Source organism: Mizuhopecten yessoensis, unplaced genomic scaffold (assembly GCF_002113885.1).
Source record: "Mizuhopecten yessoensis strain PY_sf001 unplaced genomic scaffold, ASM211388v2 scaffold2699, whole genome shotgun sequence".
Taxonomy (NCBI): Eukaryota; Metazoa; Mollusca; class Bivalvia; order Pectinida; family Pectinidae; genus Mizuhopecten; species Mizuhopecten yessoensis.
Window position 1 is genome coordinate 584,805 of NW_018404676.1, and position 27,145 is coordinate 611,949.

Below are 27,145 nucleotides of genomic sequence, written 5' to 3' on the forward strand. Positions count from 1 at the left end.
CTGATTTGTTTTTCTTTTCAGACTCGACCCCCGCCTTATACTCGTGATTGGGACCAGTCGGTCTTGAAACGTTGACACGTTTTATACAGTACGTACATTGTTTGTGTAAAAAGTTAAACTTTGATATCACATATTTCCAAACTGATGAATCTTATTGAAATTGTGATATTGATTTAATTTTTCCATATATTAAAAAACAACTAGTGTTTCAGATCCCCGAGCACTTATTATGCGTTGACATAAGAGCCACCGATATGTATACAGCGACCTTACAGCACACATTGTCCGCCACTGTGTACTCTAATCTTAAACACTTATTTTGAAACAGAACTCAGTAATTACATACGTTCATTGACAGATAACAATTTATTTTAAGTACCATTTGGATGTATCGTTTATTACAAGTTAAGTCAATTAGATTATAAAATCCTGCACAATTTTTTCGATAATATGACGAAATTGTGTTATCGATAAGATTGTAATTATGCATGTTTCTATTTGCAAATCTATAACCCTCGCCACATCGCGCTTAGAATTTTATCACATGCAAACACTGTATTTTCATGCTTATTTTGTTTATTTAAATATTTATTCAATTACGAAATGAACATTCACTAACCGAATACTTGTATATATGTCCTTGTAACTGTTCAACTCGGAAGAAAACAAAGAAATGAGCATGTCAGATAAAACTGAAGATAGATATTTATTGGTCTAATGATTTAAGGGATCATACATGTGGAGTTTGATTCACATGGCACAATTCTGAGTATTCCACGATGTGGTAGATTCACTACTCTCGGGATATGCGACGTCAGATTAAATATTATTGAATTAATATCTCATGATGATGTAGATAAATGAAAAGTGGAAAAAAAAATTCGGAGCTGATGTTTATTGAATTCCTCAGACTGGTCAATACATCTGAAGCTGTGAGAAAACGTCGGTGCTTCAGGAGAGATTACGAGCTTTGGTAAAAATATAACGTAAACTATTCTATGGCACGATGTAATAGTGCTTTAAAAGTAGTTTACGAAAACCTTTTTCGTGTCTATATGTGTCTATCTACCCTCGTCCTAGTTTCACGAACGTTTCAATCCTCAATGTAAGTTAAACCTTCTTCTTACGTTATCAAGACTTGAAAATGTGAAAGTTTAAGCGAAAGATCTAGGTAACTTAGTTATTTCGTGAAACATAAGCTTGGTGTCTAGTGACCGTGACGTTGATATCAATGTCTCGTCATCCATCCGATTGGGCATTAAGACAAATTTTGGAACAGTACGTAATAGTAACGTATATAAAGTGTTTCATAAAAATGTTACTCCTCAAACATGTATTTACAACGATTCTTTCAGGAATGATGTGTAATAGTTAAGTTCCTATAAAAAAAAAAGTAGTCAAAGAATGTAAAATCATGCATGTACCTCGTTTTCTAATCAAAATATACACATGTGTCAAAGCCGAACTTAATGTATTTAATCGCATCTCATTTTACAGAGTACTCTGCAAACTGTCGTTATTAAGGCAAGGGAGGTAACCAGCTCTGGTAATGGATCAAAAGGAAACTTAATATTAAACGCTATCTAGTACACGGGAGCATCCACTGGGGAGGTGAAGTATTCTAATCAATAATATCTTTATCTGTTTTGTAACTTTCTTTTGCTGCAAACTTGTTCTATAACATACTATGTTGACATCACTTATATATCTACAAAAAGTACCGCCGGTTGAAGAGCAATGAATCTAACTGGCTATGTACGAACTCGGATTGCTACATTGACAACATTCTTTTATCAAAACTCATATTATCAAACCATTACCTTTGTCACTGTCGACTTGGTGGCCAAAAGTGAGGACGCAAAGTTGAAAAAAAATCAAGACACTTATTGTAAATTGGAATTAGAAAAAATTGGCGTGAAAGTAATTTCGCTACCGAATCTTATGATTTCTTTCTTCATCATGAATGAAATAATTTAATTTAGGTTTCTCATCATAATTGAAAACAAATTTACATCGCCAATTCGCTTACCACATTTATCAAATTTGAATTACATGTTTAGAAGTTTACAAGGTTTATATTATATTGTAAATAAGCATTCATTAATGTCATAATAACTTAATGTACTATGTTTGTGGTTAAAAGTCGTCAAAATTGGTTCAGAAACGGATTCACAACACTTTTTTTTTTAATTCAAATTCAATATTATCATATATTATGTTTTAATCATTGCGAACTTACATGTGGCCATCGACTATTTTTACCTATGATAAAACCAAAATTTGACGACCACACATCCTCAAGCGCTTTCTCTACTTCTTTCAGATGTAAAATACTCAAAAGGCCAGATGATTGTAATCTCTAAAGTTTGATTTTAAATATCAGTCGTTTACCCATTATGGGTTTCAGATGATATTGTAACATTGTTAACTGTACCCGTAAGTCTAGATCTGTACTGGCTAATTTTGAAACACGGCCTATCCCTTTGGTAGCGTTAGTATTGTAGGGGACGGAACTCTAACAAATATTATAGCATGAACGTTTGGTTCTTTTTCTCTGGTGATGTCCATGCGGGTGCGATGTGTCAATATCGTCAAATAATCATACACTTGTGTAAGATTGTTTTATGTCAGTATAATATGTTTTAATGATACGCAATTATTGCATGACCATACTATGTTATATAGTTTGCAAATATGCGGGAGTTGTATGTCCATTTTGTTGTATAGTTAAACACCTAGATAAAGTTTTAAATTGTTATCGGGGTATGTCTACATGTTTGTCAACAGTTTGAATCAACAACGTTATAACCCGTAACCAGTTTACCGTATAGTCTTAACTTGTGACCGCCAATAGTTATAATAGTTAAAGATATTGTTCAACCATGCATATAATAGCTCTTATGTATAGTATAGCTCTGGAGAGTATCGACTTCATCATTATCTAAAATAGCATCTGTTAAAAAGTTTGAACTTTGAATCACGTCTCCAAGATCTGCTATATTGGCTAATCCTTTTTGTCTTTAAGAAGAAAATAAATAAATCAAAAAAGATTATCTTTAATAGAATCAAGACTTAATTTGTTAAATATCTCTACAGAAATCAATAAATGTAGTACTGAGGATCACATTGGCAGAAGATATTTTAAACACCCTCCCGGTATATGTATTATACTGGATTATTACTGTACATCACTTTCCTAAAATCAATCTGTTTTAGAATTATAATCAAACTGAGTTTGTTATAGAGTTACTTATCAAGTAGAATATACTGATATATCTATTGACGACTTATATCGTCCGCTAGTATCAAACTTTTGTCAGCTATCAGTATTTCTATTCTTTCTAGAGAACTGTTTACAGTATAACAAATATGGTCTCCTATCAACGAAGTCATTGGATAAACGAGGCCGGTACAATCTGTCGATTTTTGGATTCCTTTTGTTCCGAGATTGTTTTAGTATCCAGATCGCCTATGACTACTTTACGATATTTCAACGTCTTTACAGGAAAGTGTTTTTTTATGTTTAATGTATTTATCCTCCATATTATATCTGTTTACAACTTTATGAAAGGCTGCCAGTTGTGACGCCCTAGGTTCAGGGCTATCACGCACTCGATGCCTACCCCCATAAGCCCATCAATTATATTGTCCACTATTTCAAATATTGGTTCGTATTAAAATGATTGTGTCAATAAGGTGTGTGAATATCGTGTAAATATTATAAATGGGTTAGTAAGGTGCGTGACGATCTTGTTGACAATTGTATCAATAAGGTGTGTGAATATCGTGTAAATAATTGTGTCAATAAGTTGTGAAAATATAAATGTAAAGCTGAAAAAATGATACATTTCTATGAATGACGGGAAAATATATAGGCAGTAAGCAAATAGTTCTTGGTGAATCTTGTCTGCTGGTAGTTATCCCCCGCTTTCACCGAAACGGGGGTATTAATTTGGGTTTGTCCGTCTGTATGTCTGTCTGTCTGTCACGCTTCGTTTTCGTGCAATAACTACAACAAATGTTAACCGATTTTCTTCAAACTTGTTCACAGGGTTAAATACCTTAAGGGCTCGGCCAAGTTCGATTACCACATGCAGCGGACCCCATTTGGCGGAGTTATGGCCCTTGAATAACGAAAAATGTCATTATCTTCCGTTTCCGTGCAATAACTACAACAAATGATAACCCATTTTTCAAATTTGGTCACTGTGTTAAATGCCTTAAGGGCTTGGCCAAGTTCGATTACCACTTTCAGCGGACCCCATTTGGCGGAGTTATGGCCCGTGAATAACAAAAAACGTCATTATCTTCCGTTTCCTTGCAATAACTACAACAAATGTTAACCGTTTTTCTTCAAACTTAGTAACAGGGTTCAACGCATTAAGGGCTCGGCCAAGTTTGACAACCACTTTAATCGGACTCCATTTGGCAGAGTCGTTATCTGCAGTTTCCACTTAATAACTCTAGCAAATATTAGATAAGGCGCTTTTTTTCTTCGAGTTTTAAGCTATACACTATGTCTCAACAGCACGATACTCACATGTTTAAACCTAACCTCAATAATGTTTACCTACAATATGTCCTAAAAGCGGGGGATATAAATTCCACGAATTTGCTTGTTGTTATACATTGTGTGCAAAGTTGTGTGTCTATATATAATGATATAAACTATGTTAATCATTCATGTGCATATCGTGTCAGTGATTGTGTCATTACGTTTTGTTAATATCTGTGCTGGCTAATCATTGGCTGCCGATGAGGAAATCCATGTAACGCGTATGTTTTATGGCACGCGTCACGTTCTTCATTCAGCAGTCATCTATGAAACCATCAAATAAATGTTCTGCAGATTTCAATGTTTATAAACTAACCCACTACCCACACTCTTGGTTATTTGATTCATTTTGTGTACATGGCGTTTTCAAGCAACCCAACTGAAGCTAGGTAACAATATTTCATTCATTTCCGGAGGGGTACATGTATAGTATTGATAACAAGCTGTTACTATAGTGGCAATCTCTTTAACACTAGATTTTCTATTATACTACGATACTCTAAGTTCATCAACATATGTAAACCACAGAATGTCTGTTAACCGTATCGTGCTAATCTGGTTATAAATACCACTAATCTTAGTTTTATTTTATAATTATCACTTATAATTTGCTTAGTATTTATCTAATAATAACCACATTGTTTGCTTACTTATATGCTATTTTATAGTAACTACTTACATTTCGTATTATGTTAATGAAGGAACAAGTAGCCGTAATAATTTCCTTCACATAATTATTAATCATCTGATGAAAACTATGAAATAAATTTCAAAACTTTGTCCTGTATCAGCTTATATTTGTCAGTTGTCCGCATTTTATCCTTTATTAATCTTCATATATACAACAATCTACCTATTGCACACAACTTAGTTTATGCTTAATGAATCTTTATATTATATCTATAGTATGTTATTTATCCTTTACTCATCTTTATATGTCTGTTTTTACGTGCTTTATCCTTTATTCATCCTTATATTTATATTGCACGTGATTTGTCCTTTATCAATCTGTATATGTCTAAAGCACGTGATTATCCTTTATCAATCCTTTTATGTCTTGTGTACGTGATTTGTCCTTTATCAATCTTTATATGTCTAAAGCACGTGATTTGTCCTTTATCAATCTTTATATGTCTTTTGTACGTGATTTGTCCTTTATCAATCTTTGTATGTCTTGTGTACGTGATTTGTCCTTTATCAATTTTTATATGTCTTGTTTACGTGATTTATCCTTTATCGATCTTTATATGTCTCTTGTACGTGATTTGTCCTTTATCAATTTTTATATGTCTTGTTTACGTGATTTATCCTTTATCGATCTTTATATGTCTTTTGTACGTGATTTGTCCTTTATCAATCTTTGTATGTCTTGTGTACGTGATTTGTCCTTTATCAATTTTTATATGTCTTGGGTACGTGATTTATCCTTTATCGATCTTTATATGTCTTTTGTACGTGATTTGTCCTTTATCAATTTTTATATGTCTTGTGTACGTGATTTGTACTTTATCAATTTTTATATGTCTTGTGTACGTGATTTGTCCTTTATCAATCTTTATATGTCTTTTGTACGTGATTTGTACTTTATCAATTTTTATATGTCTTTTGTACGTGGTTTGTCCTTTATCAATCTTTATATGTCTTGTGTACGTGATTTGTCTTTTATCAATCTTTATATGTCTTGTGTACGTGGTTTGTCCTTTATAAATCTTTATGTCTTGTGTACGTGATTTTTCATTTATAAATCTATAAATGTACATGTATGCTGTAGGTGATTTTTCGTTAACCAATTTTTAAGTCTGTAGCTGTGTGTTTTGATTACGTTATTTGTTTTCTACAGACTTTATGAATGATTATCTTTGTTATCTCACAAATATAATTTTAAATTTTCATAATTTGTAATGGGAAATCAAATACCTCAAAATCATATAAAATAGTTTGATATTTTTTTGAAATATTCAATCATTGTTATTTCCGTAATAATAAAAAAGTAAAAACCTGGCAGGTGTTTTTGACATTTTTAATGTATAAGAAATTCATTTGAATAAAGGAAATTTCATAGTTATTAATAGAACAATACTATGTATATACGTGCTTACAATATATGGCATTCAACATACACGTTATATATATATATATATATATCGTGTAACAATTAACCTGAAATCAAGAATAGAAACATTATGAATGACGTCATACATCGAAACGCCATATCAAGTGTCTTATGTCAACATTGACGTCATATATATATTTACTACACCATTAAATCATCACACATTTTTCATTGACGTCATGCATCACTATCCCGTCCAAAATGTCGTCATCACTCTTCCGTCCAACATGACGTCATGTAATGTTTGCTTTTCATAGAACTCGTCACACTACGTCAATCTCCTCCTGTGAATGGGAGTTTTCATTGTCAACTCTGGGTTCCTCGAACCTGCTTTTGTAATTGTCACTTGGTGGAGGGGAGTCGGTACAACTGTCCGACTTTTCCTGATTCTCGTGTATGAACTTGGCACTGTGTTCCTGAGCTTTGGCCCGGAGGGAGGCGATACTTTCCGACCGGATCTCCTCTCTGTCCCTGTCTCGGACGTCCAGGGTATCCTTCTCCACCGGTTCATCATCTTCTTCTTGAAGTTTGGCGGCGGCTTCAATTGACTTTTTATGCATACCTGCTGGATAGAGACACACACGACTTAAAACGTCTCTTTCTACACAACACCTGTCCAATACGTTAAACAAGTAAATTTCTGTAATGTTTTACGGTATATTTTAACTACGTGTATTAACTGTGTTATATTCACTAGAAACATAACCTATGAAAGTATCTGTTTAAACATCAATCAGTCGATGCATAAAGGCAAACAACGTAATATTATATTATTAAACCATATGAGTAGATCGTCCATTTTGGATCACCAGTGGTATCAAAGCTCAGAACAGTGACAATCACGTGAGAGTGTTCCGAAATATATGTGGGAATACAGCAAAACGGAAAGGTACACTAAAGCACTAGGCTACTATAGACAAATTACTCTTAAACTAGCATTTAATGTAAAACGTGCCACAATGAATTTCTGCTACACGGTTAGGGCCAACTTAGGGGACAGATCGTCCACCAGCACAGCCAATGACGTAAAATCACGGAAATTACGAAGTAAGGAAACGATGCATATGGACTATTTAAATGTGCGCCTGCTAAATTGGTTTCACATGTCCGTTATAATAACACGTGTCTTTACTTTGTGTGTTTAAAACTGTTTTAGTACGAAAAAACGTCTGACACTCACTGAGAAGCCATGGAGCGCAAGAGTCCAGGACGCCATCTTTTGCACTTTTTAATATCGTTTCCGGAAGTGGAAGTGAGTGTCGTACCATGGCGCCATATAAACCATATTCTGCCATTATACTACTTCTACCCCAAGTCTTTTCTGTCTTTCTCCATTTTGCACGTCTGTTTTGAAACCAAACCTGTAATAGATATATGAACATGTATGTTATTAATGTGAAATCTGATAACAGTTGTGTGTATATAGCTTCAAATAATAACGAATGTGTTTGTGTTGCATGTATTCATAGCTATATTGCAAATAGGAAAAATAGGTGAAATCTACAAAGCAATGTTAATATGCCTTATGCAGATATAGATTTATCAATCGGAGCTTAGATTACAATATCTACTGCATCTGTCAGTGAATATATAATCCTGTGTATTGTTCATGTCATGTCCTAAAACAACTCTTAACAAGAAAAAACATAATGCAGCATTCAAGTGTCTTTTGAATTAACAGTCACGTGCTTTTATTGAACGAAATGTATAGTGCTTGTATCGCGATAATAAATTGTTATCCAAGTATTATACAACAATGGCAAAATACACATAATGCTATTGTCTTTAAGATACAACATAGACGTTTAGCCAGTGGGGACTATTTTAGTTCCAGGCAAAGGTAGACTTGTGTCTATTCTCGCACAAGTCTCGCGTTTCACCTCCACGCTGTCACAACGTCGCCACGTGATGGGTTGTTTTTCAACGTATCTTAACGACCCTTTGCTATAGAAAGTAGAAATTCCAGATAATTTGCAAACCATGCCACGCTGTAATTTATTAATTGATGCAAACGTTTCGACGAAGTAATGAAGATGTGTGTAAAATCACTGGTGGACCATTGTGAAGTTTCCGCTTTGTATCGACGTCATATTGATCGACTGCGCAGCACGTGCCGACGGCAGCGCCGAGTAGTATCACACGCGCGTCATTAGCCGGTGGTAGCGACGGGCGGTATTATCCCAGTGCCACTAAACCAATTACGGCTATTTCTTTGATGGGCTAAGAGGAAGTAATGGGTTGGTATAAATCTTATTAACTTGTAATTAGACACACGATTTAATTGCCAAAAGATATCATTAGCCCACCCTAGGATCATTAGGGAGGGCTCGGTACCGGTGACAGGGATTTCGGACAAGAAACGGAAAACGAGAAATTTCCTGTCAGGAATGTTGAATTATAAAAACATCTTTATCTGATTAACACAAACACTGTAACATAATGTTATTTGATTCCTCATTGTATGGAAAGGAAATCAATGATTGACCATTGAATTTTCGTTTGTTTGCGTCAATAAATTGTTGTATTGCTACCTGATGTTGAAAACAGAAACCGATGACGTGCGGAGGTGGCTGATCTTAGTGTGTAATTTATAACCGGTATTAACACCATGGGAGTGGGACTCGTTCATATTGTTACCGACTTAGCTACGATGAATTACAGCAACGTTGTAAAACAAAACAAACTAAACTAGTAAAATTGTTTAATTAAACACATTGATAATTAATTGCTGTGCAAAACATTCAGAATGCCTGAGTTTCCATGAATTCTATTAAGTGGATAAAGTGATTTCTGTCACATATGAAAATAGTGCCTTAAATAAGGGAATTTTCAATTTCGATTACAGTACGCAATTTCATTTTTGCATTGGATATCCAATTTGGGTTGAAGTGTAGTAATTGGAATGTGAGCCTGTTTATCATGTCAGACAAGTTCTTGTCTTTGGTTAGAAACATTTATATGTCCAAGGCTGATATTACGCCATTACGTGATACTGCCTTGGATCAAAATTCAATAAGATGCATCAATTTATAATTATAGCTGATCGCACGTCTATAAAACGTGATCAAGTGTTCGATTACAAGGCTTAAATCAAGAATTATGACAGCGCTAGTTTACGGTCCATTGACTGATCACAGACCGTGACGGTCGGTCTTTAGCGCGTGATTTACGCGCTGTTCAATGGTTGACCCGGGGCCCCGGGGAAGGTTTTAATCTACTACTTCCAAATCACTATTACTAAGCATCGGATTTTTTCATAAAGAAGAACAATAAGGACATTTTGTATTCGAATAAAAATCCGCTAGGAGTTATTGAAGGCGCATTAATTCATTGAGCGTCCCCATCCCTTGTGGAGCGAGGGAAATGCAATAAACTTAACGCGTCTCATGGCGCGATCTCCAATTAGCTTTTAATTGAAACTGGTCACGACAGGAGAAATTGCATTAGTATAACAAATCTATTAATTGAAATCACATAATTGTGGAGGATGCGTATAAGAATACAGCTAATCTATTAGATAAATGGAAATTAGTCGACAGCATTTCATTCTCCTCGCTCTTGATATCCTCATAGCAAAACACATTGTGACAAATATGTCTCTTGGGGCATCAGTTTCATTCAACGAAAAATAAGTGTCCGAACAAGATAGTGCTCTGTTCTGTTTGATCAGAAATTAATCATGCCGATTGTAGACAGGCCACCATTTTAGCCAGCCAGCGCCTTGTGTTATTACCTTTCCCCCTCACTGGGCCGACCATCGCCTCGTGAGCCCATGGGATCCACCTCTGCGGTGTTAATAGACCTTAATTGGGAACTTGGATTGAGCGTATATATTTTATATGTACTTTTTCGTACACACCCTATCGCTATCGACATGCGTTAGCTTTACTGCGCTCAGTCTGTCGGAGGCAGTGCTTGCCTCGAAACGCCAACCACTCGGTGTGACAGAGGCCGTCTAAGCGTGGAAGGACACTCACTTTGATTCGGCTTACCCAGACACTCTTAATTGCTTATTACATGTCTTTATGACGCAAAATACATTAAATGATTAGCAATCTACTCAATTTGGTGTTTGCTTTGTTAAGTGATGTTTTGTAGCAGGGCCTATCGCTGGTGGCGCTAACTACTATCTGGTGTGCAGTGGCCACGAATGGTAACGTCTGTGAAACCTGTGGTGACTAGAACCACTAGTTATTAGTTGATACCTATTTGGGACACGTATGACCAGAGCTAATCACTGGAGTTTTACCCAACTACTGTAGTATATTGGTACACGTAGACTCAAGCCGTCTAGTGCTGATTACAGTTATTACGACACCGTAAGATTGGCGCGCGTTCACGGTGAAAGTTACACAGAGATAATTCCGTTATTGTTTCGATAACACCACCTCCAATTACACTATAGCAGCATTGTTACTCACTTACACAACTTCCAATGGACACCCCTATCTCTGTGAAAACACACACTCCTTAATTTCCTCGTTTCACTTACTAAAGACATTAGTAACGTTATGATGCGTGAAGCTTTCTATCAAATATGGACATGTGGCCTTAACTCACAGATGAAAAATTGCGATGGAGTTCCCGGATGCTAGTCATATGAACGGAAATAGATATGAACCTCGGTGCCTTGGTTTCTTCTACTGGTTATTATAAGAAGCACATCTGATTTAATTATAAAAGTACAGAAATATCTACTAGGAGCATGTAAATCTTATAAAACAAAATATATGACAATGATTACAACTGCTAGCATGTGAAGTTATATTTCCCATCACTACTGTACACGTGCTGTCGTCTGATTAGCATGTGAAGTTATATTTCCCATCACTACTGTACATGTGCTGTCGTCTGATAAGTTATATTGCCCAGCACTACTGTACACGTGCTGTTGACTGACAAGTTATATTTCCCATCACTACTGTACACTTGCTGTCGTCTGATAAGTTATATTGCCCAGCACTACTGTACACGTGCTGTCGTCTGATTAGCATGTGAAGTTATATTTCCCATCACTACTGTACCCGTGCTGTCGTCTGATAAGTTATATCTCCCAGCACTACTGTACACGTGCTGTTGTCTGATAAGTTATATTTCCCATCCCTACTGTACACGTGCTGTCGTCTGATTAGCATGTGAAGTTATATTTCCCATCACTACCGTACACGTGCTGTCGTCTGATAAGTTATATTGCCCATCACCTGCTAGCATGTGAAGTTATATTTCCCATCACTACTGTACCCGTGCTGTCGTCTGATAAGTTATATTTCCCAGCACTAGTGTACACGTGCTGTTGTCTGATAAGTTATCTTTCCCAGTACTACTGTACACGTGCTGTTGTCTGATTAGTTATATTTCCCATCACTACTCTACACGTGCTGTTGTCTGATAAGTTATCTTTCCCAGTACTACTGTACACGTGCTGTTGTCTGATAAGTTATATTTCACATCACTACTGTACACGAGATGTAGTCTGATAAGTTATATTTCCCATCACTGCTGTACTCGTGCTGTCGTCTGATAAGTTATATTTCCCATCACTACTGTACACGTGCTGTCGTCTGAAAAGTTATATTTCCCACTACTACTGTACACGTGCTGTTGTCTGATAAGTTATATTTCCCATCACTACTGTACACGTGCTGTCGTCTGATAAGTTATATTTCCCATCACTACTGTACACGTGCTGTCGTCTGATAAGTTATATTTCCCATCACTACTGTACACGTGCTGTCGTCTGATAAGTTATATTTCCCATTACTACTGTACACGTGCTGTCGTCTGATAAGTTTTTTTCATATGCTTTTTGTAAGTGTGTAGTTGTAGCTGAGTAATATCAGTGTGTGTAGTTGTAACTGAGTAAGGTCAGTGTATGTAGTTGTAACTGAGTAATGTCAGTTGTAACTGAGTAATGTCAATGTGTGAAGTTGTAACTGAGTAATGTCGGTGTGTAGTTGTAACTGAGTAATATCAGTGTGTGTAATTGTAAATGAGTAATGTCAGTGTGTGTAGTTGTAACTGAGTAATGTCATTGTGTAGTTGTAACTGAGTAATGTCAATGTGTGAAGTTGTAAATGAGTAATGTCAGTGTGTGTAGTTGTAACTGAGTAATGTCAGTGTGTGTAATTGTAACTGAGTAATGTCAGTGTGTGTAGTTGTAACTGAGTAATGTCAGTGTGTGTAATTGTAACTGAGTAATGTCAGTGTGTGTAGTTGTAAATGAGTAATGTCAGTGTGTGTAGTTGTAACTGAGTGATGTCAGTGTGTGTAATTGTAACTGAGTAATGTCAGTGTGTGTAGTTGTAACTGAGTAATATCAGTGTGTGTAATTGTAAATGAGTAATTTCAGTGTGTGTAATTGTAACTGAGTAATGTCAGTGTGTGTAATTGTAACTGAGTAATGTCAGTGTGAGTAGTTGTAACTGAGTAATATCAGTGTGTGTAATTGTAAATGAATAATTTCAGTGTGTGTAATTGTAACTGAGTAATGTCAGTGTTTGTAGTTGTAACTGAGTAATGTCAGTGTGTGTTATTGTAACTGAGTAATGTCAGTGTGTGTAGTTCTAACTAAGTAATGTTGGTGGGTGTAGGTGTAACTGAGTAATGTCATTGTGTGTAGTTGTAACTGAGTAATGTCAGTGTGTGTAATTGTAAATGAGTAATGTCAGTGTGTGTAGTTGTAAATGTGTGATGTCAGTGTGTGTAGTTGTAAATGAGTAATGTCAGTGTGTTTAATTGTAACTGAGTAATGTCAGTGTGTGTAGTTCTAACTAAGTAATGTTGGTGGGTGTAGTTGTAACTGAGTAATGTCATTGTGTGTAGTTGTAACTGAGTAATGTCAGTGTGTGTAATTGTAACTGAGTAATATCAGTGTGTGTAGTTGTAACTAAGTAATGTCAGTGTGTGTAGTTCTAACTAAGTAATGTTGGTGGGTGTAGTTGTAACTGAGTAATGTCAGTGTGTGTAATTGTAAATGAGTAATGTCAGTGTGTGTAGTTGTAAATGTGTCATGTCAGTATGTGTAGTTGTAAATGTGTAATGTCAGTGTGTGTAATTGTAAATGAGTAATGTCAGTGTGTGTAGTTGTAAATGTGTAATGTCAGTGTGTGTAGTTGTAACTGAGTAATGTCAGTGTGTGTAGTTGTAAATCAGTAATGTCAGTGTGTGTAGTTGTAACTGAGTGATGTCAGTGTGTGTAATTGTAACTGAGTTATGTCAGTGTGTGTAGTTGTAAATGAGTAATGTCAGTGTGTGTAGTTGTAACTGAGTGATGTCAGTGTGTGTAATTGTAAATGAGTAATGTCAGTGTGTGTAATTGTAAATGAGTAATGTCAGTGTGTATAATTGTAACTGAGTAATGTCAGAATGTGTAGTTGTAACTGAGTAATGTCAGTGTGTGTAATTGTAAATGAGTAATGTCAGTGTGTGTAATTGTAACTGAGTAATGTCATAGTGTGTAATTGTAACTGAGTGATGTCAGTGTGTGTAGTTGTAACTGAGTAATGTCAGTGTGTGTAGTTGTAACTGAGTAATGTCAGTGTGTGTAGTTGTAACTGAGTAATGTCAGTGTGTGTAGTTGTAAATGAGTAATGTCAGTGTGTGTAGTTGTAACTGAGTGATGTCAGTGTGTGTAATTGTAACTGAGTAATGTCAGTGTGTGTGATTGTAACTGAGTAATGTCAGTGTGTGTAATGGTAACTGAGTAATGTCAGTGTGTGTAGTTGTAACTGAGTAATGTCAGTGTATGTAGTTGTAACTCAGTAATGTCATTGTGTAGTTGTAACTGAGTAATGTCAATGTGTGAAAATGTAAATGAGTAATGTCAGTGTGTGTAGTTGTAAATGAGTAATGTCAGTGTGTGTAGTTGTAACTAAGTAATGTCAATGTGTGAAAATGTAAATGAGTAATGTCAGTGTGTGTAGTTGTAAATGAGTAATGTCAGTGTGTGTAGTTGTAACTGAGTAATGTCAATGTGTGAAAATGTAAATGAGTAATGTCAGTGTGTGTAGTTGTAAATGAGTAATGTCAGTGTGTGTAGTTGTAACTAAGTAATGTCAATGTGTGAAAATGTAAATGAGTAATGTCAGTGTGTGTAGTTGTAAATGAGTAATGTCAGTGTGTGTAGTTGTAACTGAGTAATGTCAATGTGTGAAAATGTAAATGAGTAATGTCAGTGTGTGTAGTTGTAAATGAGTAATGTCAGTGTGTGTAGTTGTAATTGAGAAATGTCATTGAGAGTTTGTATCTGAGCAATTCGAATGTGTGTAGTTATATCTGAGTAATGTCATTGTGTGTAGTTGTAACTGTGTAATATCAGCGTGTGTAGTTGTAACTAAGTAATGTTAGTGTGTGTAGTTGTAAATGTGTAATGTCAGTGTGTGTAGTTGTAAATGTGTAATATCAGCGTTTGTAGTTGTAACTAAGTAATGTTAGTGTGTGTAGTTGTAAATGTGTCATGTCAGTGTGTGTAGTTGTAAATGTGTAATGTCAGTGTGTGTAGTTGTAAATGTGTAATGTCAGTGTGTGTAATTGTAAATGTGTAATGTCAGTGTGTGTAATTGTAGCTGAGTGATGTCAGTGTGTGTAATTGTAAATGAGTAATGTCAGTGGGTGTAATTGTAAATGAGTAATGTCATGTAATTGTAACTGAGTAATGTCAGCGTGTGTAGTTGTAAATGCGTAATGTCAGTGTGTGTAGTTCTAACTAAGTAATGTCAGTATGTGTAGTTGTAAATGTGAAATGTCAGTGTGTGTAGTAGAATGTGTAATAGTGTGTGTAATTGTAACTGAGTAATGTCAATGTGTGAAGTTGTAAATGAGTAATGTCAGTGTGTGTAGTTGTAAATGTGTAATGTCAGTGTGTGTAGTAGAATGTGTAATGTCAGTGTGTGTAATTGTAACTGAGTAATGTCAGTGTGTGTAGTTGTAAATGTGTAATGTCAGTGTGTGTAGTTGTAAATGTGTAATGTCAGTGTGTGTAGTTGTAACTGAGTAATGTCAGTGTGTGTAGTTGTAACTGAGTAATGTCAGTGTGTGTAGTTGTAACTGAGTAATGTCAGTATGTGTAGTTGTAACTGAGTGATGTCAGTGTGTGTAGTTGTAACTAAGTAATGTCAGTGTGTGTAGTTGTAACTAAGTAATGTCAGTATGTGGAGTTGTAACTGAGAAATGTCAGTGAAATGTATGTATAACTGAGTAATGTCAGTGTGTGTAATTGTAACTGAGTGATGTCAGTGTGTGTAGTTGTAAATGAGTAATGTCAGTGTTTGTAGTTGTAAATGAGTAATGTCAGTTTGTGTAGTTGTAACTAAGTAATGTCAGTATGTGTAGTTGTAACTAAGTAATGTCAGTGTGTGTAGTTGTAACTGAGAAATGTCAGTGAAATGTATGTATAACTGAGTAATGTCAGTGTGTTTGTATCTGAGCTATTCTAATTTGTGTAGTTATAACTGAGAAATGTCAGTGTGTTTTGAAAATTTTGAACTTTTTGAAAGCGTATGTTTGCCATATCTATCATGCCAGTCTGCCCATCCATCCTTCTCCTTTATACCGACCCAAACAATAAAACTCAGAGCCACGTTATAGAGACGGAACAAAATGCAGCACCATACTTAATGGTTTTATGTAAGATTAAGCAACTGGTAGGTTAACTGCTAAAGATGGTATTGTTACCTGTATTCTGTCTTCAGGTAGGTTGGTTTTCAGAGCTAACACTTCTCTAGCATATACATCGGGGTAGTGGGCTTCTTTAAACGCCTTCTCCAGCTCTTCGAGTTGATAGCTAGTAAATATAGTCCTGGAATGAAAAGCGATGCAGTCCTGAACAAATGCAAGCACGTCTAGCTATAGTGGGCGTGATTATCAAACGAACCCTGAAGTGCACTGTAAGCATTGTATATGGTTGGTTTGACCTTGAACAAAATGCATTGTTTATGAAAACATGAATACCAAAGTTGTAAACACAGTTTCATAACGGAGGGCATTGTGTATGAAAATATAAAAACTAAAACTTCTGTAGGTAGCTAGTGATTGCAGTCATTCAATGTAAAATACATAGAGTAATGCATTACTATACGGTTTAATGTCTTTGAATATCGATCTCCACTCATAACCGGTTTCATAGTTTTTAATGTTATAATGTACATTGTGTCTAATTGTTAAAAAAACACATTTAAGTATATATTTTACTGCAATTGATAATATTGTCGGGTCCTTTCACATAAAAATATGAATCATTTCATAGTTAATCAAATACAATTTAATTATTGTACTGGAAAGTACACGTCTTAAAGGAAATTAAAAACCGAAATAGTTTTGTTTTAACATGATTACCATACATATTCTTAGTAACCAAACGTTTGATGATACTTAGTTCCCTAACAAAACAACTTCATCAGAGACTTAATTATTATATGTCATCAGACACTTAATTACTGTACTGCATAAGACACTTAATCATTATACTTCTCATCTCATTAAAGATGTTTTATAACTAAACGTCCGGACATACTTAACTTCTATATAACATTACATAGATAATAAGTATAACTTAATTACTATACACCATTGTACAGATTATAAGTATAACTTAATTACTATACACCGATGTATAGATAATAAGTATAACTTAAACTATACACCGATGTATAGATAATAAGTATAACTTAATTACTATACACCGATGCATAGATAGTAAGTATAACCTAATTACTATACACCGATGTATAGATAATAAGTATAACCTAATTACTATATACAATAATATAAATAACTAGTAAAACTTTTTTACTTTACACCATTTTAAAGATAATAAGTATAACTTAATTACTATACATACATCAATTAATACATTTCCAACTATACTCAATTACCATATTACGTAACAGTTCTTTAGGTGCTTTTATATTTACGCTATTACCATACCTCTTGATATACCTATGTAATATTCTTTTTAACATATTTAATTATAAAACTTTCTAACGTACTTAACTACAATATGGGCTCTCATAGTAGATAACTATACGTCGAACATGTTTGTGTGTAATTACTAAACTGTTTAAGATAGAGACGATCTTACACATGAATTGCCGAGTTTTATAAAGCTTATGAAACGAGTCTAAGAGTTTCTCATTTTAGCAAGAATTTAGTGACGCCACGAAGTTGTCCTAACTGTGACGTCAGAAATGAAACAATGGAAAAGTACAGCCAGTCACAACTCTTCTCTTAATAAACCTGTGTGTGTAACACAAATTATGGAATAGGACACTGATATCAGTACAGTTATCCAATATACGATTTTTTTTATACATCTTAACATGTTTTATTATGATACTTCTTTACCTACTTAGTAACTATACTTCCTTACATATTAAATGTAGATCTTCTAATGATTCTCAATTACTATGCTTCCTATAGTTATTTAATTACCATGCTCCCTTACATAATTAACTTCCACACTTTCTTACTTCCTTCATTGATTTATACTTCCTAGTTGCCATGCTTCTTAATAAACTTATTTATGACACTTTCTTATATTTCAATTTCATTTCTATTCTTCTTTATATACATAATTACTATATTTCCGAACATACAAATAACCCTATGTTCAATTACTATACTTCCTTAAGTACTTTAAAATTACATGTGCTACACTTGCAAATATACTAATATGCTATGTTTCCGAAAGTACTTAATTACATGTACATGTGCTACACTTGCAAATATACTAATATACTATGTTTCCGAAAGTACTTAATTCCATGTACATGTGCTACACTTGCAAATATACTAATATACCTATGCTTCCGAAAGTACTTAATTATATGTGCTTCTCTTGTTAGTATACTTAATTACTGTACTCCAACACATGCTTAAATGCTATGTTTCCTTATTTACTTAATTAATCTGTTTTCTAATAAACTTAATTGTTGAACTATTCTGCATAGTTACTATACTTCTTAACATCCTTAATTGATTTATCTTATTTAATTAGAAGACTTCATAATACACTTGATTAATATAATTATTTATACATTTAAATTCATCTTTTTATAACTATTATTTTTCTTTAGAGACTTTATTACTATATTTTTTTTGAATAACTAATATATATACTTCATAATATACCTTATTGACATGCTTCCTGGCATACTCAAACCTAAAATGCCTAATACAATTTGTATTAATTCCGTTATGGATAGCCACATTAGACAAATTTGGTCGACCAGTTTCTATGCACCGGTTTATATAATAAAATATCTGTTTTATGATACATTAGTTATAACTACATTGTATGTCCATTGTTGTCTGTATCAAAATGATCCCCATGAATATGGTTCGAATCACATAAATATAAAAGTACAGTTGACCTTGACCACCGGTCAAGCTGTTCCCTTTGAACTTAAAGATCATGTTAAAACACTAATTTAGAAAGAAAAAAAAAGAAAAAAATAATTGTGTCAAAGCATTTCAACAGCATTGAAAGGAAATGCCTGTCCATTTATTCTTTCCTAACACATGAACTTAATAAATAATGTTTTTATTACTACGAATCATAAAAGAGAGCCACTTTTATTCACATACATGCAGTGGTAACATTGATTATACTGACATTTGACTTTGTAAATATTGATTGTTTATATGCATTTAAAATCATTCAGACAGTTTTTTTTCTATATGACAACAAAATCTATTTCCGTACGCCAATTTTCTACATTATACAATGTATCTCCCAATAAAGGCCACGTGTTTTCTGAGTATTGATCCGATTCCACTTGTGTGTATGAAACTACTGTGCTCTTAAGTACACAAATGCATTCTTGCAAGTTGACAAATGATAAATTATTTTGCACGTAAACATTTTAAAATAATACTTTCTGTCAAAGGAAAAATCGTAATTGAAATCTTTAGTAAACCAGAGAATGATTTAAATTCGTTACCAATGAAGTTGTTTTACAAATGTTGTAACACATATTCCATAAGGACCTGAATTAACATGACAGTATGATTACGATTTTATATTAATTTCATGTCAAATGCTTCACAATTTGTGAAACCAATAACTTAATTTTCCTTTGCACACAGACTAGGGTAGATTGTAGGCCTGTAACACATCCTCCGTCGACAGGGATTGACATTTTGCACCAATAAATTTGAAATATTTAGTAGAAATAAAAACGAATGCGGAGTAGTTTGGGGCACGGAAAGTCTGTGGAGACAGCCTTGTGCATGCTACATGTATCGATTATGTAGGGTAACAAATTAGCTCAAATTAGACTTTCGTGTATCTAAATTGATAAATACGCCAATTTGCACATTACCACTACCAAGGAAAATGTCAGAAAAGTGGTTGCTTTCATTGGCCTGTATTGTACGTAAAGGCATTACTTCCCTAATCCCTAATGGTCCTGGTCTCACCCAATTTATTAATTGCCTACAGACAGTAGACAAACGTCTAATAGGCCAATACTCATTCTGTGAAATTGCATGAAAATGCGGAAAACGACACTAAAGGACAATGCATCTGCTGATAATGATTAGGAATTCTCAGAAGAAGGGATTTAACCTATTGTGTTATGTGTTGTTCTATGTAGTGGATAGCCGTCAAACGACTGTGAGTCGTCGACTCCGTCCTCGGCATGAATACCAGCCAGCTTCGACTCCGTCCTCGGCATGAATACCACCTAGCTTCGATCTTTTTGGCGTGAAACCAGTTACCTCCGGCCATAGTTAGGGGTCAAGTTACCCACTTTGTATTTTCCTTTTTGATAAAAAAAAAAGATTGATATCCTCTTCAGGGAGCAGCAATCTCACTAGGTTAATTGAGGTGGCATTGCTTTTTGTATGAAAGAATATGTGAATACTCCTTTATTTTATTTTACAATTTGTATGCTATCAAATGTATAACATATTATTTCTTTTCGTTCGTATTATATTCCATTAAAACTTCAGCTGTGAAATTATTTAATATCGACGACCGTCACAACACAATGTAATAGATATTACTTAATTGTATTACGTTTGAAGCCAACATATTCACATTTAGCAAACACTCTGATTTTGTTGCGACACTTAAGCTAGAGTCTCAGTTACTTGATTTCTGGTTACTGTATGTATTATGGCTTCTATGAAATTGGCAATTATGGAACATGTTCAGAAACTGCGGCATTACTCGACTCCATTGTACGGATTTCCCTCATACACACATTATTGTGTTTTCCTTTAATTAACCATTAATTTTATATTAATTGGTTATGCAAAGTTCAGAAAAATATCACAAATATGATATTTGAATTTTGACTTGGTTTAAACTAATCTTAAGTTATTATTATACATGTATGCGTAAATTCGATATGTATTTGTGCAAAAGAGAACAAAGATTTGCTGTTTTCATTATTTCGGAAGCACGTGTACGCGCATAAGATATGTATGGTAGATATTGACGAGGTCATAGTGTCTCAATGTGGGGCAAGACAAGTTTGTTATTTTAGCTGTGGTTTAGATGTAGGCCTACTGTATACTTGTCAAGTGGTTTAAATGAATATTCATAATGACTCATAAACCCTTAATGTCACTTCATAAGAATGCATTGTATATATAAACAAACAATGGAAAATATCTAATCTATCAGATATTTTTTAAAATGTACATATTATCTACAATGGCATTTAACATAGGGTAGATGTAATAAATGGCGGAGGGTAAGCGTGATGAGTGAAAGAATAAGCTTATTACCTGTGACGTCGCTTCTTTTTCTTTTTCTTACTGCTCATACCAGCATTGTCAATATTCTCCAAACTACCTTTGTCACTGTAGCTTGACTCCAGACCTGAAATAGGCATGAAATAATGTCTTTCTAAAATATAATTTCTTGTAATTATATTCCTCAATGCCGTTTGATTCTAACATTACTAAGTATGCAGCGCTATAACAACTAAATGTCCACTCGTGTAATAAGTTCTACGTTCCTTGTCAAAGCAGACGTGTTGTAAAGGCGTCCAAACTTTGTTTTACTACTTATGTAGATAGTTCCTTGTTTGTGCACACAATATAATATAATCTAAATTATACAATAAAATAAATATCAAGTTAAAAACGTGAATGTGATAATTTCTGTGTGTTGGCTTTGAGATGTCCTCCTTATTTAAATTTTGAATGTATTTATTTTTATTTTAAATACAATCTTGTATTAAATAAGTAACATTTTTATATAACTATTAAGCTAGTTTTCTAGCTATCAACCAAAGAAATGTACCCTGTGTTCACAATTACATTGAAAATCTGTAACCACCGGTTAATTACTTCTGTGACTTAAATCAATAGCCCTATTATAGTTCCTTGTGTCTTCCTTGCCGTATTGTCTGATTCTGTTCTGGAAGTTTTACTCTTGTTGTTAATTCATGTCTTATAAAGTAATATATATTTAACGCACCATTCATTTAACATCTATTTGTTTGCAACCATTGATTTCTAAGATATTTCTATATTCTGTTTTCCTAAAATTTCATTTTTGAAATAAAAAATGTCTATTTAACTCTTTCCGGAAACTATTCATGATGCTACGATAAGATTTGTCATCAGCTACTTTATAAAATCAGCGTTACATAGAAATATTGACAGCAATATTTGTGTAAAGGAAGTATTAGCATGAGGATACACAGTTCAAACACATAATTGTTTGTACCATACGTTTGTAATTAGCTAATTAAAATCCCAGTCAATTAACCTCTTGTATAAATTAGCTTGCCGCTTTGGGTGTAAAACCAATATCGTTTAATCTTGCTTAAATGGACGAAACCCACAAGCAATTTTCCGATTTGAAAGGAAATCGCATTTCCTCATATTAATAAATAATAAATGTTTTCATTCTATTTTTAATCGGCCATGGCACTGATGCGTATAAACTGCCGCAGACGAAATGCTTCTTTTCCCGCCGGATTTCCGCACGTGCATGGAATGAGTCAGCTTATAGTTTATAGAGGTCCCTCACTATACAGGTAGAACGGTAAGGATATCTATGAGAGTAATGATCAATTTGTGTTCACCTCAGAAGAACCAACGCTTAGCCTATAGCTTTAAACACCCTGAGGCGGCATTATAGACATCCAATTCATTACAAGTATTTCAAAATAAAGTCATCACATGTAATGTAAGCGTTAGTTCTTCGATATTTCACTACTAATATCAATGCCTTAATCCTAACTTATACAGTTAAATAACCTTTTAACGTATCAAACTGCCTTTCAAATATCAAAAAGATAAAATGATAGAGAAAGTAATTGCCTCTTCTTTTGTGTTGTCATTAAAATGGCATGAAGGTTTATACCATTAGAATATTAGCCATCTGCTGATTGTCGTCCAATTATACGGCCTCGCGATGACACTACGCAAGGCGTAAGTAAAGACATTTCACGCAACTTTAATTTTCAAACGCAAATTATTTTAGTTAAAAAAATAATGCTTCTAGCAATTTGAAACATTCCTTAATTGGTGTTCTGAACGTGGGTTTAGCGGTGAGATTTACACTAAATTAACTCCATCAGAGAAGAATAAAATCGCCACCTTCAACTAGACATGTACAGCTAGTCTCTGTGATAGCTTATTGCAAACAAAGAGGGGATAAAACCTAAATGTGGTGTAATAGTATAAATATGAATAAGATATACATTTATTCTATTATTTATGGAGATATCAAACAATTATCAGAATCCATGTTCCGGCATAATTCATATCTATATCTCTGATGATTACCGACATTTTCTGCGTTGGGTTGTTTAACCAGATTTCTATGGTGAAACTTATCCAGGAAAAAATAACAAAATGTATATGTTTTATATCATTATTTCCACATTTATTTGATTTTTTTTATAATGTTACATCTATTAAACTACAACTAGCTGGAAAAAACTAAGAGTCCTGTTAATTTTCAGTCTTTTTTACCCAATAAACTAATGTAGTAATTTTACTTATAGACTCGGGCATTTTGATGTATCTAAGTTATCATTGAGTGCCATCTTCCCCAGCTGGTCTGTCTGCACGTGTCAGTATTCGACTAGCCGCTGGTCAGTAGGTGAGGCCGTGTTTACAGTAAATCGGATTACTCTTTGGCATGCGTATCCTTCAGTGTTTACCCTATTTACACCCGATATGTATTTATTATTACATACTGAACAAAGTTCTTTTACCCTAACATTTTATTTCAAATCTGACACTAGAAAAAGAGGAGTAACTAGACAAAAATGTGCGTGTTTTATTTTAACAATCGGTATTACTATTCAAAGAATTATTTTAAGTGACAACACAATACTTACAAACGATTTGTGCGCGAAATGTGTATGTTTATGCGAGGAAAAAGGAAAAGTTTATACTATAAAGTTATTTAGATATTCGTAAGTTCTTGAGAATAAACGCATCTTTTCTTATTTACATTTGCATCGAATTTAAAAATGAATATATAATATTATTATTAGGAATTTCATTCAGACCATAATGCAATATATCATGAAATTATAAGTTAAATAATGAACTAGATTAGTATGTATTTCCTAGTAATATTCTAGAAAAAAAATTGTAAATTTGGTTTAGTTTTCTTTTCGTATTTAAAATCAAAACGTTGCTGTTAGCTTGACAGTTAAACAATGCTCTTTCATCTATACATTCCTCGCGTGTTTACGATGTGTCCCTTGCTAAGTGTGGAGGTTTCAACTCCATTCATTTCCCGCCAAAATGTGTCAAATATCAACGAACAACAACGTGAAAAACAGTGATAAATACAGAAATATTTTATCTCTGAAAGATGAAAGAACGCTCAGTTTTGTTATCTCAAATTTACGGAAAACAGACACATTTGTACGGAAAACGATTGTTGATAAAACCTGTATAAATGTAGTTTGTTTGATATATCTTGAGGATTTCTTGAGTGAAAATGTCAAGTGCGACAAGCTAGCCATTATAATTAGCATTCTTTAAAATATGACACATATTAACAACGTTTAAAATCGAGCGAACTACACATTGGCATGCATTGTTTTCTGACTAGAATATCGAACAAATGAAACGCCCGGTTACTTCATATGAAGCGCATTTTTTGTGCATAGGATACACGCACTATAATACAGTTTATGTTTGTATGTTGCTTTTTATAACAGACTTAAATGTGTTTTACTTGTAGATTTATTTAAAAAACAAATATTTAAAAAGGTTTTTCATTCATGTCTGCTCTGAGTTTATATTTTATATAGAAATGACAATTTGTTTCAAATCTGCTCAAGCTAAAAATTATACATACAAATTATTATGATAAAAAACTAATACACAATAAGAACATGATGACCTTCGGTTTTGATGCAATATGAAAGCATTCTTAAAGACAAATACTCACCTGTTTTGACATGGTCACTACCTTTGGACAAGAGGTTATTCGGAGAGGGTCCTAAGTTGAACACAGATTGCGCTGAGCTGCTTAAAGCATTGATGAAGGTGGACCTCCACGTGGAGTAAGGAAGTGATACTGGAATGTCCTTGATTGCTGACCGGACTGGTCCTAACGAACTGGACAATGACGAGGCCAGGTACGATGACGATAAGATAGGGTCACTCTGGGAATGCCTTGGTCTCTCTGATTCGTGATTATTGTTCCCTAGTCCTAAAAGTTCTTGAATTGCAAACGGTGTTCTCTGACTTCTATCAGGTAAGGACCCCCCATGTGCAATGGGTGTGGCAGGAAAGGGTGAAGCAGTTAGTCCTATGGTTCCAGCCGCCGTTACTCCGAACGCGTACGGATGGTGATGTGCGGCGAAGTTCATCATCGCGTATGCGTCCGTGTTTTTCAGCGTTAACTTCTTGAATGATTCTCACTTTCAATCAAATACGTCTAAGGACGTCTTCTGCTAAATCCGTATAAACATTTTGTTAAATATTTAAAAAAAATATATATAACTGCAAAATACCGATCAATGATTAGGTCTATACTGAATTAAACACCTAATTCAGAAAATGATGATCACAGATTCTTAATAAAAAGTACTGTTAGGATGCCACGAAAATATATCACGCACTGGAGCCTTTTATCGAGTCGTTAGCTTGTTTTTGAATCATTTAAGCAGTCTTTTCTGATTATATCAATTTATTAGCGATTGTATATTTACTTTGTGAAGCCACGCCCTCGCCTGCTACATCTATGGCTGCTGATGCTGCCACTCACAGCCACTCAACCAATCGAGTGTCAAGTCAGCCACGTGAAGTTATTAGCTGCGTTACTCCTCTCTCACCGCGCTCGTTGTCGTTGTAATACGGGGTCCCCTGACGCCTATAGCCTCGGCTTGAGAGGGCTTCAGCACGCGTGTATAGGCCCCTTCTACGATACCATATTAAGTGATATATCCACAAGATTTTTACAAGAAGTTTGACAAGCAGAAATGACCACTATCAGTAATTGACTTAATTTTTGCCAATGCATTGGTCAGTGCTGGATAGGTGGGGAGTCCGTCCGGAGCAGGCGTTACCACAGAAATAAGGAGAATTTAAATGTGCACGCTTAATTGATTCAAATGTCAATCGATTTTTTCCACTAGACTGCAGAGCCGATTTAATAATGATCAAAGTATAATGATTAGAACCTGTAACGTATCTAATTTGAACGACAATACATCATTTGTTCAGCGTTAGTTGTTAAAATATTTCAGGATAAACACTTTTTGTTCGAATTACAAGGAAAACATTTTTGTTGTTAGATTACGTTTAAAATGAGTTTTATAAATATATCATGATTAATTTAATAAACATTTAATGGAGAAGTAAATATCTGAGCGATTACGTTATGGTGGAGTAGGATTTGACAGTTGTGATATTAAAACCTGACATACATATGAAAAGAGATTGACATTATTATACTATACGGTCAGCCATTGATTCTTGTTATGTAAGGGCTTAATCTAAATGTTATCTAGTCAAAAAAGATGTTTTTAAAAACATTTTATACCTGCAAGTTTAGAAATAAATCTGGTTGAATTAGTGTATACAGGCTAAATGCCACTCACTTTAAAATATTTTCATCTTGTTATACAGATTGTCCGTTCTTTTTCTCTGTGTTTTATATTACTAAGTAAATACCCTATCAAGTTTGATTTACAGATGTAAGTTTTACTAAGATTAATTTTAGAAAAATAAAAAGTCGTATTTGAATATATCATATTATCTCATATGTTCTCACTTCAACTTTTACTTACTGGGCTTTATTTCCAAGAAGTTTCTGAAGCCGTCATTTTCGATTATTTTCCTGGTTTGATTCAATTTTTAATTTCCATGTTTACGTTTTAATAGATTGTGCTATTTTCTCATGCAAAGTCATGTATTTTCACAGATATAAACATGGTTAATTTAATAGATTACACAAAAATTAATAATTTAAATGCAAACACGAAAAAATTAAGATACATTTGTAAATCTTAAATTTTTTAATATAATACATATACATGCAT

At 34.1% G+C, this 27,145-nt stretch overlaps 1 protein-coding gene across 2 annotated transcripts; it reads right to left on the reverse strand.

The window, feature by feature from the left end:
• Positions 1-6,568: 6,568 nt before the first annotated feature.
• On the reverse strand, positions 6,569-25,744 carry LOC110446442 (visual system homeobox 2-like). 2 transcript variants are annotated; one of them, XM_021491596.1, is made up of 5 exons: positions 25,048-25,744; positions 21,402-21,495; positions 16,341-16,464; positions 7,849-8,029; positions 6,569-7,230 (listed from the first exon to the last, which is right to left on the reverse strand). In XM_021491596.1, exons 1-5 carry the CDS (start codon positions 25,472-25,474, stop codon positions 6,932-6,934), a joined length of 1,125 nt encoding a protein of 374 aa, XP_021347271.1. In that variant the 5' UTR covers positions 25,475-25,744; the 3' UTR covers positions 6,569-6,931. The 2 variants fall into 2 exon arrangements, with proteins under 2 accessions (XP_021347271.1, XP_021347269.1); XM_021491594.1 differs by having other exon boundaries at positions 6,569-7,233.
• Between the last annotated feature and the right edge of the window lie 1,401 nt (positions 25,745-27,145).